General features: G+C 37.0%; 1 protein-coding gene across 2 annotated transcripts in view; it reads left to right on the plus strand.

The window, feature by feature from the left end:
- rapgef2a (Rap guanine nucleotide exchange factor 2a) overlaps window positions 1-18,460 on the plus strand; it is a 38,344-nt gene that overhangs the window by 1,001 nt on the left and 18,883 nt on the right. For both annotated transcript variants that reach the window (XM_084103552.1, XM_084103551.1), the window contains exons 2-7: window positions 14,335-14,405; window positions 14,498-14,554; window positions 16,455-16,538; window positions 16,630-16,705; window positions 16,791-16,958; window positions 17,498-17,515. In XM_084103552.1, coding sequence (XP_083959678.1) covers window positions 14,335-14,405; window positions 14,498-14,554; window positions 16,455-16,538; window positions 16,630-16,705; window positions 16,791-16,958; window positions 17,498-17,515 — 474 coding nt within the window. The remainder of the gene's footprint in view (window positions 1-14,334; window positions 14,406-14,497; window positions 14,555-16,454; window positions 16,539-16,629; window positions 16,706-16,790; window positions 16,959-17,497; window positions 17,516-18,460) is intronic.

Genomic DNA, 18,460 nt, shown 5'->3' on the forward strand with positions numbered 1-18,460 from the left:
AGATAGCTTGAGTTTTATAAACCGTTTTTCTAGGATAGAGTTTACACAACTCAAGCTGACTTAAAACGTATCAATTCAAGACAACGGTTTATACAACTAGAAAAAAGTTTTTACAACTCAAGCTGAATTACAGTATTTTAGTAGTCTGTTTTATAAAACAAAAACAAAAAACTATTTACAAAATCCCAGCTGACTTAAGAAAGAGTTTCCCCTGATTTTACAGACAAGGCTTAAGTCTAGTCCCAGAGTAAAATGCATGTTTGAGCTATCTTAACTGAAAGCAACTTGCATGGACATATTTCAAAATATGTCAGTGCCATTGTTTTGACTCAAGATACACACCAGTAATGTTTTTTTTTTTTTCTAAGACACATTTGTAAAAGCTACTTAAATGCCCTAATTGATCCAAGGCCTAATCCTGACTTAGTCTAAGCACTGTCTGTGAAACCAGGTTCAAGCTGACTTAATGGCCTGGTTTCACAGACAAGGTTTAGATTAAGTCAGGATTAGTCGTTAGGCTAGTTTAATTAGGACAGCTAAGTAGTTTTTATAAACTTGCCTTTGAAAAAACATTACTAAATTAACTGCATCTTGAGACAAAATAATGGTCAGTGCAACTTGCTTTGAGTTAAAACGGCTCAAACATGCATTTTAGTCTGGGGCTAGCTTAAGCCTTGTTTGTTAAACTGGGGGGGGGAAATGTCTCAAGACAACGATTCTTCATACATCTGAAGCTGAATTGCAATGTCTCAAGAAAACGGGTTATACCACTCAAGCTGACTTAAAGTGTATTATTCAGTTTAAACAGCTAGGAAATTGTTTCTGTAACGATTTATACAACGAAAGCTGACTTAAATCGCTTAAACGTCGAGGAAACAGTTTATGCAACTCAAGAGTCAAGGTGACTTAATTGTTGCCTTTATACATTGTAAATCAGCTTGAGTTGAATAAGCAGTTGCAGACATTTTTATACACAGTTGACTTAAAATGTCTAAATGAAACAGTGTCTCCGTCACATAGTGGGCTCAGACGTTGGATACATTGTTTAATTTAGACCTGCTTGTTTAAAGGCGCCAAGAGCTCCAGTTCTACCTATTTTTTTGGGAATTGCGGTGTCCCTTTAGTATGTAAGCAAAACGAAGTCAAGCGACTTACTGTTTTGTTCCACATCTATGCTCAGTTTTGTCGTAATCAGAGCCCACAGTTTTTTTTTAAAGCATTGCTTAATATAGTCACACTCATCAGGCTTGTTGCTGTGGTATTTTAGAAGCGTATTACTCATCTGTCGGAAGGGAGTATTTCCTCACCGTCCCCTGAAATCCAGACTAGATCATCCTCATTTAAACCAGCTGCAATAAACAAATGTCACAGCGCCATTTAGCCCCGGACCACAAGCTCATTAGAGTTTCAGCTCTGTAAACTACCAGCATTGTTTGAATGTCTAAGCACACTGAACCTCCTATCTGTGGCCACGTAAAACTACATTTGTGTTCCGTGTGTGGGACATTTTGGCTTGTGAGTTTTGAGCCCAGGAATTGAATGAATCAAAAGAATGTGAGGAATGTAGTTTATAGTGTTGGCTCTTCAGTTCCAGGCCCATGTGTGCTGCTTTAAAGACATAAAGCAGTTCCTTAAGGATTTCATATTTTGCTTATAATTAGTGTGATATGTTCTAAGCTCCAATATGAATCCTCTGTAACCAAGGAAGGATTACGGATCAGCCCCTGGAAACCTCTGACTCGCAGAGGTCTCAAGCTGAGAGAAACCCAAAAGCCACTGTTTGAATGTGTGCCAGTGACAGTTGCCCCAGTGTGAAATAAATGAAGAGATAAGCACTAACACCTTCTTAACACATTATTGCAGCTTTGATGTTGTATACTAACTTTGTGCCTCTGACTGCAACCTATTAGTTAAAAATGTGGGCAAGCAACCAAAAAGTTGTGTGTTTAAAAATGGCAGGAATTGATCCAAGAGCTATTACCACTGTGTGCTTTAGCAACTCGCAGTATCTAGTGGGTTTTTTAATTAGTTTTTTGTAAGTCACCTTGGATTAGTGTCAGCATAATGATAAATTAGGCAAGTCCACAAGCTGGAAGGTTTTTCAGATGGTTATTAATGTTAATCTGATTACCACGTTAAAGTAGTTTTTTGGTCAAGGACCAGGATTTTAATGATAATAAAGTAATAATAATAATAGAAAACCTCTCTTCTTTATTTTGGCAGTTCAATTAATAAAAATTTTTACATAGTCTTTTGGCTTATAATTTTACTTCAAAGGATGTGTGATGGTTTCCCAACAGCTCATTTCTGAGGCCCTGATTAAGTCTGGTATTAAGATGCGTTTTGGTCGATCGGATCACGAGTGGACTGTGCTAAATGGAGGTGTAAATAGGGCCTAAAATATTTTGAGCTTGTCGACTTTCGACCACTTCCAGAGATAGTCGAAAACGCATTCGACCGGATTGCTTTCTTGTAAATGCTCATGTGGTCGAATGTGTTCAAACAGCCACAAAAGACTCTCCGCCTACTGACCTAATGTGTAAGCATCATGGGAAGCGCACTAACCAGACAGGATTTAAACTTTGTTCTCTGGAGGCCAAATTTGGTTTGAAGACGGAAAACGTACCAAGCACAATGTTCTCTCACCATTGCTGATTTCTAAAATGCACTGAGAGCGATTGGCACGGTCTTGTGGCTATCAGAGCAGAAACGAACGCTGCTGCTCTCTGTATGTTTTTATCTGTCATCTCCAGCCGCTTTCATAGAAATTGTGCAAGATTATTTTGTCCATTAGATCGAAAGATCAGAAAAAGCCCATATATTTACCCACACATAGACCCTCCCCTCTAAGACACGACAGAAGTGGTTGAAAGTGGACAAAAGTGACGGATTAAAACACCAGGTGTAAATGAATATGTCTTTTGCATATCGAAATTGAATGACTTGTGATCCGATTGAACAAAACACATCTTGATACCATGTGTAAACGGCCTAATTGGTCAAACAACACTCACTGGTCTCCTTACATGTAGCCTAACTCTCATTCATGATCTTAACACTTTGCATACAGTTAAAGGTGTGATGAAATGGAATTAGCAACATATTTTGTGATGTACATTCGGGTGTAATATATTGCACTCAAATATGAGGTAATATAGTTCTCATAAAGTTTTAGTTAGTACCCTCAGAATAGTAGTGTTGCACAGCAGTAGTGGGAGGAAGGACAGCAACTTAGATTATACAATAATTACATAAGCTGCCAAAATTATTTGATGTAGGACTAGTAGTTCTCCATTAAGAACAAGCTTGCTACATTGGCTTATTTTATTTTTAGCAATTTCCTGGTTTCTTTTTTATTGTTTGTTTACTATAAACATTTGCACAGATGCCATGTTGTAGTTGGTGTATGGTCATGGCCTCAAGTGTGGCACAGGTGAAAGTTTTAATCAATACTTAATACTAATGCATGAAAGTATTATACAGCTTTGTATAATTTAGAAAAAATATAACTGACTATAACAAGATCCTAGTTCACATTATAAATTGTCTTGCTTTTACATCATCTCAATCTCATGTTTTTTTTCTCTCTTCCTGCACTCTTTTTCACACTCGTATATATATTCAGTCTCGTATATGGTTGCCCACAATGAGACCGGAAAGCCACACTGAACCTTACTTCTGATTGTGTTTCTGCACAACATTCTCATGTCTGTGGTGTGTGTGTGTGGGCACAGCACATGTGTAAAGAAGTGTGTTTGTGTGCCGTTAGCTATTATCCATTTGTAAACATTTCAGGATATTGAAGCTTTGGTCTCACCAGAGACCATTCTCTCCTCTGTTGTGCAACCAATTGTCTGTGTTCCCTGGCCAGTTATTAATTTCATAAGCCTGTTATGTCCATGAGCACACACATACTAGAGAAAGTGTGTACACAACAGGTTCTTTAGGGTTTTAAGGTGTTACTTCCCCCTGTATTGACCCTTGCCTTTGTATGCTTGCTGCTGAGAGAGCAACAGGAAAAGAACAGAAGAATGAGATGTACTGAGATAGGAGAGGAGTAGAAGAATGAGAGGAAGAGGGAACGAGAGACCAACAGAAACAACTTTAATTGAGGTTGACGTTCTAGACACTAAACTAAGTCTTTAAAGGGTTCCTATTATGCCCTTTTATGAATTCTTGATTTTGTTTTTGTGGGGTATATCATAATGTTTTCATGCTTGATTGTTCAAAAATGCATTATTTTTCATAGGCTATATTTTATATTACATCCCCAGTCCCATTATTACTCCCCAGTCTGGGTCAAACACATCGTTTTCGATGAAGTCCCTCCTTCTGAAATACAAAATGTGCTGGGATTGGTTAGCTGGCCCAGTGTGTTGGGATTGGCATCACAAAATCATGGGTAATTTTCCTAAGGGGCGGTGAACAAAGCAAGTGCTTACAAAAGCTAAAGTAAACACTACATCAATACTGTAATGTTTGTTAACAGGCAAGCTGAGCCAAGCTTTGCCCTTCGTTTACATCATAGCTATCATAGCAACTACATAAAACTTATAAAAACTTGTCATTAGAACTGTTAATAGAAAACACAACTACAAAAAATAAGACATACTTACAAGTTGTGATCCATAAACAACAGATAGTCCCGAGAAAATTGGAACGGCTACGTCTTTCAGGAGAAGCTTTTGTGCATTGTACTCTCTGTCTGCCGTTATCTGTAAAATGTGCACCGCACAGACAAACATAATGTTAAGGAACATTGTTTAAAATAAATTTTAACACCTAATTTCTTCAGCCTTTGGATAAACTTTTTTTGGGGGAGAAAAAACAGCAATAACACTCTTCATCTTCTCTAGCACAGCTCAACCAGGCCTCGCCAACTTTTTTGCGTAATCCGTGGGATTATTTAAATGTATTCAAATACAAGCTACAGATTGAATATGGCCTTTGGAGGAAAAATAAAAAATAAATAAATTGATTAAAAAAACTTTTCACGTTCATCAACTGTCACAGTTGATTTTCTCACTTACAATTTTTAATACAATTTAAAATATTAAGTGTAAAATAAACAATTGTTTCTAAACCTCAACAAAATTATTTATTCATATAATAAATATTATTATATTTACTTATTTGATGCTATAGTAGTTGGACTGAGAGGCACGGTCTAATTTTGTGTTAATGTTGTTGGTTTAGCTTGTAAAAGCTTTATCCTGTCCATATATTTTCTTATATTGTTTGATTTAATATTGCCTAATTGCCAGTTTCATAAAGGTTCTTCCTAAATTAAATTAATCTGTTCCATATTTTCTTTTTTGTTGTAAATAAAGTTGATTCGGTTCATATGCTCGAGAAAAGCATGTTGTTCATGACATACGTCAATGTTGTAAAAATAAAACCTGTCCGAAAATTATTTTAGTCTTTGATCTGCTTGAGAGCCTTCCAAATTACCATTGTGCCATAATTATGACTACTGGTACATTTCTTTCATTTACCAAAAATTGTGCCACGCACAAATGCTACCCACACAGATCTCATAATTATTTTCCTCTGAACCATAAAAGTGCCATGTTTCATCTGCATGATGATTAAATGTGAGACATCTGTTTGTCTGGGTTTCCTAATTCGTTTGAGCTTGCTGATGTGTTGGAAACGCATCAAATCTCAGGAAAAAATAAAAAATCTGTCTGCACGGATCACTTTTGGTCCATTATGCTAATTTTAGGCTTTTTTATGAGGCTCGGTGAAAGTTGAGAACAGACAACAAGAAGGTTTTGAAGAATTTGAGCTCTCCAATGATCCGATGTCTGCTCTGAATACTATACTGAATTTTGTGTTTCACCTACAGTTGTTAAAACGCTGATTTGTTTTTATCACAAAATGTACAATTTTGTAGTGAAAATGTTTGCTATTGTGAGCTGAATGGGGAAAGAACAATGTTTATACTGCCTAATTTTACTTTGGCATTGTGTGAAAAAAATGGACTTTGGAGCGGATTTGCATGCTTCCGAAATGCATTAGCCTTGCAGTTTCAAAACAATGGTTTCATTTCCTCCCTCCTGTCTGTTTTTGTGTTGTAGTGAATCAGCCATTAGTGAGTGAGACTTCTGAAATGACTTTTTGAGAAACGCAGAATGACGTTTTTTGAGTTTTAAATAGAAAAATAAAAACACTTCTTCATTTATCTTTTGCACATATCACAAGACCTCTTGATTGGCCACAAAATATAAATGATGTAAATGGCTATTGTTATTCCTACTGAAAATAATGCCTAATTATTAGATTTACTAGTGTCTAACTTTGCGTCCTATACAGTCGCTGTTTCCATTAGGGCTGGGGGAAAAATGGATTCATATGAATCGCGATTCTGTCTTCAACCGATTCGCATCGATTCACAAATTTCAAACGTCGATTTTCTAAAGTGTTACACTTCTTTAACTTCACACGTTAGAGTGTTATTAATCACAATAAGCCGCGAAAAAGGACTCAATGCGGTGCTCCCGCTGACGGACAGAGATGAAACTCGAGCACAGATGCCGCCTCTCAGATACACATATTACACATATTTATGTCAAAATGCACATCATGTTGAGTATTCACATAAACACAGTCTGGTATGTCCTGTACGAACGTAAACAGTTGGGAGCAAATTAGATCTTTAACAGTATATTGGATGCGTTCATTCTTAAAGTCCCCGTGAACCGGAAGTTGCAAACATCTTTTCTCCAGTGTTGTGATGTATTTCCAAGTGAAACGGAATATTGATTAGAGGGAAGGGTTTTACTTTAGCGCACCTCCTTACCATCCCTCGCTCATAGCAGACTGGCGGTTGGAGGGGAGTGGTTAAGGATATTCAACCCAAGCCATAAAACTGACGTCAGAGCTAAAGCAAATGTTCAGATTTTGATTAAAGATTACCACGACAAACTAGCCTAATATTTTTTCTGTTTATTAACTTGCACGGGTTAATTGTTCCACAAGACTAGTAATGTGCGCTAATAAAGTAAATAGGGTACATTTATGACGACTAGTATAAGTCATGACGACTTTAAAGGGACAGCAGCCTCATAAACTGTTGCTGTCTGTTTCATTAATGTTAGTTTAAAAAATCACTCACTGCTTTTGACTGAATCACTTTTGTATTTTTAATCAGTTTTAATTCACACAGTGAAGACTAGTGTTTTATTTTTTACACTTGATTATTCCATATTTGTGTATTATTTCTTACTGCATGTTAGATAAACCTTGGCTACTGTACCTGAAAAACCTTTTATCAGGGAATGACGATTTTGTTCTCTTCGTCTCGCTGTATGGAAACAATGCTTTATTCGCAAATGTTTTATACAATATTACAATTTTGCGACTTTGGATGGAAACATAGCAAGTGTTGCGTGCTGAGCAATATGCCCTGTATTGGCTCAGAGCCTATGAATATCCAGTTCTGAAGGACACCTCACAGAAACTTAACAGAAAAAAAAAACACTGCTAGATGGGTTGGAAATGTTTATATTTGTGACTGGGGCCAAATTCTCAGCTGTGATCCATTTATTCTTTTTCCAGAGCTTTGGTGACATCATAAAGGTCAGAGGTGAAGCTGAATTGGATTATTTTTAGTCAAGGATGTTTCCGTTTTTTACCCAAGTTAGGCCCATTGAGCATGTGAGGGGGAGTGAGAGTAATTTCCATGATCCTTACTTATGTTTTTCTGTTCCTCTCTCCCTTTATTGAAGTGATGTGTCAGTGCTGATAAGTGCTTTAGTACACATTACTGTATTAATAATAATGTCTTATCAGCTTTTCCTCTCCTCCTTGCATGTTATTCTCAATCCTGTACATTAATCAGCACTGATAAACCAACTCCTTACTTGTCAAAATGTGCGCACGGACACATTACACGTTTTTAGTCTACTGTGGTCTTTTTAATAATGCATGTTTAGTCAAATAAAAAAAATGGGCTAATAGCAGGAATGTGAAGGCGGTTGTTTTCATTACTTAAGTATGACAGGCCCTCACTTTAAGTGTGGGATCTAGATGTTTCAGAGAAATGGCTGCTCAAAACATTACCTACTTTGTGGTCTGCCTGATTGTTTTTTGTGTGAGTGAATCGCCTCTCTGATAGCCTTAAGGAGTTTGTGGATGTTATGGAAAGACATGAACCAGAGCAGTATTGCTTCATATTTGGTATTGCCTGCTGGTGGATGTTTACACAGTCACAGAATCAAAGTTACACCAGGGTCATTAAGAGTGATTAAAGTTGCATTCGGGCTGGTTGGAATGCTCAACAAATCAAATGTTTGCTCTTATTGGAGAATGAATTTACGACTGACTTGTAGTTTGCTTTGCAAGTCAAGCTGATATAGGAGAGAGTGTTTAACATAAAACATGTAGGCCTACATATTTACTTTAAATATTACAAACATGCCGTAAAGAAAAGAACAAATATTGTCTGTTCTGACTTGAATTTGAATGAACAACCATTCTTGTAACACAGAGCCACATCTTAACCGATCTAGTTCCTCCATGTTAGTGTGCTTTTCATGGGCTAACAGGAATGTGAGTAATTCAGGGTCAGAGGTCAGAATCTGAATTTATGTAGTCCTTCTAGACAGATGCTGGTCTTATTCAATATGGATGTGACGTGTACAGGATGCATATGGATATTTGATGCAATACAATGGCCTATTCACCATCTGAACTGTTGCTCAGACAATGTTTTACTCAATTTAGCAGCACTCATTTCTCGTTTGTGGCTTTGCTGTTAGATCCTTCCCCCTCTTGTTCACCCAGCTGGCTATAATGGTTTTTCCCACCTGCCAAGTGCTGACCCTGCCATCGAGCCACCAGGGGTGGAGGGAATTTCACGCTTTACACACAATGCGTTGTGAAACTTAGAAACCGCACAAACACAGATGCTGGGCAACCGTTGGTTTTTTATTTTTCATTTGTACATTTTCAGTTTGCATATTCACAGGGACCTTCTTAGGAAAACAACTTGCAAACCAGTAAATGCTGGGTTGGTTCCCTTAATAGGAAAAGCACTGAATCATGTTCTAAACAAGTAATACACGGACACTTTTTTTCCTCATGTTGTGTCATCAAAGCTCTCTCATGGCTAAATAAATAGCCATTTGTTTTGGGCAATAAAAAAAGACATCACTTGTTTAGAGACTGTTACCTCAGTGTAAATGATCAGATCATTTCATGCCTAGTCGATAATGTATTGCTCTTCATTGTTGTCAGATCTTCATTATAAATTAATACTTGATATAGATGTTGTAAATAAATGGGCACTTTACAAAAAAGTGCTGTGGCTGTAATGTTACAATAATTTCAGATGGTTGATATGACAATCATTTGGGACCATGGTTTATATAATCATACTCTAAAGTACCTCAAGTACTTCAAAGATTCATGGTCAACCATGGTACATGCCTCAAAAATATGGGTTTGCCATGGTGCTTTTCTGTGCTTTTCCATGATATATGGCAGTAATAATGTTATGGTTTCAGATATTATTTGTGTGTTCATCATTGCGTATTGTAACTGAGTTACACTTATTTAGTAATATTCATTGCTAATTTGTGTGGTTTGTGTAGTTCTATAATTGGTGTTCTATAATTGGTGTAATTGGTGTTCAGTATTACACTGCTTTACTACACCTGTGCATACAAACTGTGAGAGCACTGAAAGGAAAGTGGGTGTAAAGTTTCTTTCTCTGCAGCATGTGTTGGGTTTGGTTTTGAGGTGACTGTGTGAATAAAAATGTTTTATTCATACGGGAAAGCAAGGAGGAATGAGGATAAAGAAGAACTTGTACATTGATTCATGTAGAGGAACATACTTGGCATAACGAAACTGAGAAATTAACAAAAAGGGTATCGGCTGAAAAATGATACTGATGGTGAATGAAACTACAAAAACAGAACTGTTTTTTTCTAAAAGGAAATACTTGTTAATCTTGTGTAGTACAAGTCATTTGGCTATATTAGTTTCCAGATGGAGGAGGAGTGGTTGTGGGGCAAAATAGTAAATTTTAAGGCTATGCAGACCTTTTAATTTGAAAGATGTTAACAGATTTAGGAGCTCTAAAGAGAAAGCACGCTCTGGGGGTTCATTAGAATATCAAATAAAATTGGTCAGATTTAAAAAAAATGTTAGTATATGAAAAGTAAGTTTTTGAAAAGCCTGTCAGTGGTGCAATCAGAAAACAGAAGCTAGTTGAGTTTCCCAGAGGAATCATTAACCACGTTTCCACTGTCCAAAAGCGAGCGTGCTAGTGCATGCCAGGGCCAGTCGCGTTTCCACTGTCACTTCCGGGGCTTGATCGGGCATCCTCAGGGCCGACGGCCGGGGTGGTTTGGCCCACCAAATACCGTGGTCCAAAGTGGGCCAACTGGGGCTTTGAGGAGTAGGGTTGAGAATCAAAAATCAATTATAATTTGATAAACACTGAAGAAAAGTATTCTGGAAGAGAGAAGAGAAGGTTGTGTTCTTGTTATCTTTGGTGTCTGAGAACAGATTTATTTGTATATTCTGAGCGCTGTTTTCTTCTGTGCGTGTCTGTTATGAGACGAGCTCATTTGCTCTGGAGTTGTCAATCATATTATGTGATCATAAGTCCTGCCTGAGTTCCGCACATAAACAGCTGAGAGAAACGTTTCTACAGATGAAACATGAAGCCAAATAAATAGATAATTACGACGATGTATGTTCTGTATGTGTTTTTCATGCGGCTCGGTGTCTTTTTATAACAATTTAGAATAAGAAGTGCTTACAAATGCTAAGCAGAGAAATGCTAAGCAGGTGTAGCGTTTTATAAAGCCACTAATAATGCAGTCTGTCCATTATTTAATCAAAATCCACTTTAGATCGCACTCAATGATTGTTTTGTGTAGTACCAAACTTTATCTTAATTTACTGTTGTGTGTTGTGCAGTAGACGAGGTTAAAGCCAAATGAGATGCATACATGAGGAAAAATTTATTCTCGGTCAGCGCCACTTATCGTGCAGGTGTGAATTAGCTGAAGGCAATCAATCAATTCGTGGTCAGCGTTCAGTCAATTTGGCACTCATTCTCTGTTTTTATTATTAACAATTAATCGATCGTCAGTTAATCATTAGCATACCTAGTGTAATATCTAAATGTTTGACTTCATTTATTTTATTTTTTACCATATTGGAATAGAAACTGGGAATCAATAAGAATTAGAATTGATAAGCACAATCGGAATCGCTAAAATTCAAACGGTATGATAATCCAATTCGGTATGAACCGGTATACCACCCAGCACTAAAATCATATATGATTATATGATCGTGTACTTTATTCATGTTTCTTCAGGGCTAGCTGAAGCTGTTTGTAATGGGTGATTTTATTTTTCAGATTGAGCATCTGAGAAGCCTGTGTAGAGTTAGTTTAAGGATTTGAAACTTCTGATGCCAGGCCGTGAGAGCATGGAAATAAATTGTAATTACATTGCAATAATGTTTTTTCCCTGATCATTTCATTTGTAGGTTTATTTATATTTTATCGGAAAAGAACTAAATTACACCAACACATTTAGCCTGAAGTTCTTTTTTGTTTTGTTTCAAAAAGTTGTACTTTTATAAGAGAAAATGAAAGTGCATGTCATATTTTTAGATGGGACATGCCAGCATGTGTGCAAGAAAGTAGTTTCTAGTTTTTTTCACTTGATTCAGTGATCCAATGGTCAGGACTTCTTCAACTAACTGAAATGTGACCTTGGTCTCCTGACTTTGCCATAATCAGAACTCTATGTACGTGTCTGTTTCTCAAAGAGGAAATGCCATTGTCCAAGAATAAACATTCCTGCCCTTCTACTCAGATCAACCAATTGCAGACCACAGCACGCCACCCCTGACTGGAACCTATTGGGTAGTTTGAATGTACTTTTATTTGAATGTAGTGAGAGCAGATGAGAGCGAAGGATCGGTTGAAGGGAAGTCAAAGACGATGAGAAAGGACGTTGGAATGTCAGGGAGGAGAGGAAGAAAGAGTGACGCCTCTAATGTCCTGTTCGAGTGAACTCACTGTGGAGAGCTGATGGTATATGTGGGAATGTTCTGGCCTTGAATGGTCTCTGCACTGCACTTCACTTCACAAATATAGTGGACCACATTGAACATCTGGGAATCGAAGTCAGATTTAAACCTGGAAATTAGCAGTTGTTAGAATTGACAAATTAAATGTAACATTATGATGTAAAATCGTTAAAAAGAAGTGTCAGAAATTCATCTATATGTTATATATTGTATTATTTGGACCTCATTTTATGATGTCAGAATGTATATCAAGCTTTCATAACCTCAATATGCAGCCAATATGTCCTCATCACGTAAGTGAAGTTTTGAAATCTCATCATCCAAAATCGCAGGAAATGCCAAATGTGTGAGACCGACCTAAACTTGTGTCGACAGGACCATGTGATCTGCCCTTTAAGAATGTGTTAAGCAACCTGAGGTGTAGGTAAATCAAGCAAAAAATCTCGACAAAAATACATGTTTTGGCAGCTTTTTACTTTGTCACTTTTTTAGTTACTGTTATGAAGTATTGCATTTAAAGGTTCTTGTAATTTGCTTGAGGTTTTTGCATCTCATTGTTTTCTCGCTTTTGCAGAAGTGTGATAAAGAATTTCTATATTAGCATTGATGTGGTTATATCTGCTGCATAGCTCTTTCCTCTTTCAGATATTCTGTATGCTCTTGCATAATCGGTTCTTATAATCTCATTGTAAGTCTGATGCTGCATTCAGCTGTATCAACAGGACAGTCTCTGAACAGGAAATTATTTCTTTCACAGATTTTCCTTATCGGTAATTTATTTACAGAAACACGTTTGAGGAAGCGGATCTATTCGACCAGAAACGCTAAACAAAGATGTAAATTCTTGAATTGTATTTGCCATTAAACCAAAAGTTGTGTTATTCTGGTATATTAGAGTTAAAAGATCACAATCTCGATTCAAACACTCACACGATCTTATTTCTAAATGACTGCTATTCGGCTATGTCTGTGAAATCTTTGACAAGTTAAGTATGATCACAGTGAGCATTCAGACCTGCGTTGACGTATCAATCAATCAGTATGAAACGGCTTCACAAAAAGTCATTTCAACCACAGTATCATTATTTCTGTTACAATACCGGTAATTCAAATTGTAATAGTACTGGGATAAAAGTTTTTAGTTCAGCTCAATGTGGTTATGTTATTTATATAGGCCTATGTTATGTTATTTTAGTTGTCTATTCAGAATCGTTTGATAATCATGATCTCTATTTAAAAATATTTTTTTTATTGATTTGCAATTAATCATGCATGAATCATGCAGCTCTACTATAAATGTTATGATTTGCTCAGCATTTTTTTGGGACAGTTAATGAGCTGCCTGACATGATGGCATTTTGGGGAATCAGGCATGTCTAACATATCTGTATGTGATTTCCAGGAAGATAGGCACTTGCGTTTTAGAATGTGAGCAGATTGTCTTTCGTCTTATCAAAAGAGGAACATGATAATGACAAGTATAGTGAATAAAAACAGAAGTGAGGAAAAAGACCTGAAAGTGAAGGAGTTGAATAGAGTATTTGCAAACATTCCATTCTTGTTAAACACTGATTGCGTAACTCAGGATGGGTGGAGCTAAATAGTTCTTAAGGAAGGTTGTGTGTTTGGTGTATGGCGTGTATTTATTATTTGTGTGTATATTCCCATATACAGGGCACCTCCTACTGGTGCTTTGGTGTACATGCAGGCAGGTTTTAAATGACTTGTAAGGGGTTTAATCAGGGTACATGAATATGTTTGTGTACATGTATGTGTTGTGCTTGTTCATTCTCAATATAACTGAACTTTTTTTTTTTTTTTTTTTCAAGTTTGCCATTTTTACAGCCCTGTTACTAAGTAATGAACATAGAATAAGCAAATTATATGTTCAATGTTGTGGGAAAAAATGTCAAATAAATAATTATTCATAAATGTTCATGTATTATTATTATTATTATTATTATTATTATTATTTTTTCTTACAATAGCTTAATGGTTGAATTATTGAGCTGGACAAATGCAGTCAATGATAAAAATTTGTGTAAAAAGTTGGAAAATGTAGAAAAAGATTATTTACTTGTCCTCACACTGTGCTGTGTGAGTCTAAATGACTTGGGTGTCACACGTTTAAGGAATCCAGCATGTAATAATAGGGTAGCATTTATAGAGCTTAATGTTATATTTTTGTGATAAATAACCAATTAGTACTGTTTTAATGGAAAGTGGAGTCATGTAAAGCAGTGCGATTGTAACCTGCTATGTGTTTTGCAGGATCTGCAGATTGTATACTCGTACCTCCATGGCATGGAAGCACTGTCCAACTTGAGGGAACACCAGCTCCGGTACGAGACCACTGTTTGTGTCTATGTGTGTGAGGGTACTTTCATTCCTATCACAGAGTAAGTGTACTTAACACTGTTTATTTCATTTGCAGGTTGATGTGTGAGACAGTTCGATATGAACAGCATGAAGCTAATGAGGTTTTATACTAGTGAGTATCTAAACACACACACACACACACATACACTCAATACACTCTCACAAAGGCTGTCAGAAAATGTATTTCTATCTAGGTCAGTTTATCAGAGGTTTACATCAAAGTCACGAGGATGATTTTGTCCACACACACATCTGCTCACTCTCCCTCTGTCTCAGACACAAACACACACCGACATCTGTTTAGTGCTCGCTTCATTTAAATCTGTAACGTCCATCTACAGACGGGATTAAGCTTCTAAAGGCTTTTTGAATATAGACACACACTCTGCCTGTGGAAATGAAACATTCTGTTCAGGAGCCCCTGTTTGCTTGGGTTACTGTTAAAGTAATTAAAGCAATGTGCGGGTACATTACAAGTTAAGCTCATCAACATTATTAGTGACTCAATATCAGTGACCACAGAATATATTTTTGAGTTAAAAAAACATGACACTACAGAACTTGTGACTGGAAGCACATGGGGCCAGGAAATAAACATTAAAATACACACTGTTTGAAAAGTAAAACCACAGGACTTAAACGGTATACATGTTGCCATGAGACTAGTGTGATAAAATAGTTTGCTGATCTTGGGTTTATAAAGTTTGTTATATTTAAACTTTCGACTTCATTGGCATGGCGAAGTATCTATTTTCAACTGTTGATGTGTCAAAAAGGGACTGTTTACATGCACTTCTTTGGCATTATATCAGTAACGCGTAACCAGAAATGAACAAAAATACAAATTTCATGTTCACACTTAACATTTACTTTTATTGCAGATGAATTGCTGTGTTAATGAACATTAACTGTTTATATTGACTGTTCAAGTAAATATAAAGTATATAAAGTGAAGTCATGCTAGATCAGCAAAATCTGGAACGTTCCCCATTATGTACTTCCCCCTCCTTTTACCCCCCATTTTTCTAACTGTTTGCATTACATCTTCACTGTGGTGCAATGCCTAAATTAACCAAGTTGTCAAAGTCTGTGCTTTCCAAAACATACAAAATCAGTCATTTGCTGCTTTTCACTTGGGAATTGTGTTGTGCAAATGTGTAGGCTCATACGGTTTCCCTCGGCATAGTTTGAAAACCACCAGTCTGGCATGCCCAAGGACCACCAACAGTCAGTGCATCAACTTAATCGACTTTAGCCCAAAGTATACTTCAGTTTCAGACACGAACACTTTGTGTATGCATACATCTGAACGCACAACCAATCAAAGTATATATAAATAAATGGTATAATGCTGTTATAAGATATTTGTTGTTTCTTGAGCACCAAATAATCATAATAGAAAGATTTCTGAAGGATCAAGTGACACTAAAAACTGGAGAAATTGCTGCTAAAAATGTAGCTTTGCCAATTACAGGAATAAATTATATTTTAAAATATATTAAAATTGGAAAGTGTTATTTTCTATTGTTATAATATTTCACAATGTTCTTGAACAATTAAATGGAGCCCTGGTGAGCATAAAATAGTTGCTTCGTAAACATAAAATCTTATTGACCTCAAACTTTTGAACGATAATATATATCCGGATCACAGTCTTTATGTATTTAAGCTAATGTCCTCTGTGTTGTTTGTAAAACAGTTTTTTTATATTGTTCACTATTCACTATTGGAGTTTGTTAAAAGTGGACAAGACCTCATGTGAGTAAAAAGTCTGGCTACGTGAGACTTGCAAACCACTGGTGCCTCTTTGCTCTAAGAACTACTGAATTGACCAAAAAACATTCACCCACATTCGCATGATTCATCACATTTGTTTCCTTTGCCCAACGTGGCATCTGTGTTGTTAGGTCACTGCTCCACCCGGAATATAATAGTAAGAATGGACTAAAATAGATGTTGAGTTTTTGTGCGTATCTGTGTGTAATGTTGTCATATTTGTTTGTGCGTTATAGTCCTGATGACATTGGGACCTGCTGGTATATCCTCCTGTCTGGCTCTGTCTTTATAAAGGAGTCTATGTTTCTTCCACGCAGCAGGTATGAGTGTTTGTTTGTGTTTGGTTTGCCCCATTGGTTCCTCACTGTGTCTTATTCAGTGTTTTGTGTGACGTGTGCGGTTTCATTTCAGTTTTGGTAAGCGTTCTGCTGGTAGTTTACGTCGTGGTTGTGAGTGTATCGTCCTTGAGGCTTCAGAAATGATTGTGGTGAGTTATACAGTATATGTAGGGGTGCAATAAGCCATGTATATGTTAGATGGGGATACACTCATCCACTCTCTGTCTCTCTCAGGTGGACTACATGGACGACAACGATGAGTATTTTCAAAGACAAGTATCTCATCGACAGTCCAGGAGAAGATTCCGCAAGATAAACCAGCGTGGAGAACGACAGACTATAATTGATACAGTTGATAATTATCCAGTCAGCAAGCCCCCTCTGCCACCAGGATACCACCCGGTTCGTTCACACATATATATATACCATTTTAAATCTGCCCTTTTGATCAAATTATGAGTATATAAATAGTTGCAACTTCTAAGGTGTGGTCACATTAGAAAAATATTTTTTGCAAAAGTCACTTTCACAGAAGTCACTTTCACAGAAGTCACTTTCACAGAAGTCACTTTCACAGAAGTCACTTTCACAGAAGTCACTTTCAAACTAAGCAGCTTTCTGTTGGTTAACTTGGCGAATTTGTGTGATCAGCTTGAACCCACTTTTTCACCCTCGAGCTAAATCCAGATCGTGTGAGTTCCTATTGAAATGTCAGCAAATTACACAAATTGACGAACAATGGTAAACGTGACTTCACCTTAACTCTTTATTTCACGTTATTTGGTTTTAAGTCGATGTGTGCATCTTAACAAGTTGGAGCTTACTTGTATCACTCATCTTGAGTTATTCTTTAACATTTAAATATGTGAAGTCACTGTATTTTGTATTGAATTAACATGTGGAATGTGTATTAATGTGTTTTTAATTTTGTCTTGCTGCAGGAATGCTCAAAATCCCAGGTAACTTACCTTTTAGTACTAACAAATTTCTCCAACTTGAAAACCATATCATTCTCATTAATTTGATAGTAGCACAGAAAGTACACTGCAGTTTTCACATGCGTGCATGTTTAGAGACTTGTCTAGTTAAGCTGAAAGTATACTTCCTGTGTCTGCATGCCACTTTAGCTTGCAGTATTTTCGTAATCCGCACAGTCCGCTTATATCTGCACACACTTTTGGTGTGCCGCCCAATTTTTGTAATTGTTATTAGCATAGTCTGCTGATATGCGGCCATGCCTTTGGTGTGCAGACTTTTGCGTAGACTACAGGGCATGTGTGAGTGATTTGAGGACTCAAAAACAAAGGCCCATTAGGTATTGCACGTCCGCTAATCCGCGCTCATGGTCAATGGAGTATACTTTGAAAGGCTTGCAAAAAAATGCAGTATTTACCCAATATTTATGTGTGCTATGCTATTAGCAGCATACAAGCAGCAAACTCTATTGGAATCAATGAGTGGTGTCTTCCACGCACCTTACGTGAGGAGCACGTTTTGACCCTGTTTACACCTGTGATCGGATCTCTGAAAACGCATCTTAATACCAGGTGGAAACAGAGCCTTTGTCAGACAGAGTTACTGCCTATATAGAGTGTTACTCTATATAGAGTGCTGCCTTAAAAGACAGCAGCATATGTAGACAACAAGACAGATCACTAGGTGTTGGAATAGAGCCATAGTCTTGGCTAGATTCTTAGCAAGTTTAATCGGGTAAAAGCATCCCTATCTTCTTTTCAATCACTCACAGTTTCTCCCCTGTGGCACTTTGAGCATTTACTCTCTCTCTCTCTCTGCATTAGTTTTTTTTTACTATCCTCCGTCTTATAATGGAACTGGTAATGATTGACAACAGGGGGTGGGCTCTTGACAGATATATGTGCCATCCTGATTGTTCAGTGAGCTGC

The sequence above is a fragment of the Abramis brama genome, assembly GCF_963993115.1.
Source record: "Abramis brama genome assembly, chromosome: 2".
Taxonomy (NCBI): domain Eukaryota; kingdom Metazoa; phylum Chordata; class Actinopteri; order Cypriniformes; family Leuciscidae; genus Abramis; species Abramis brama.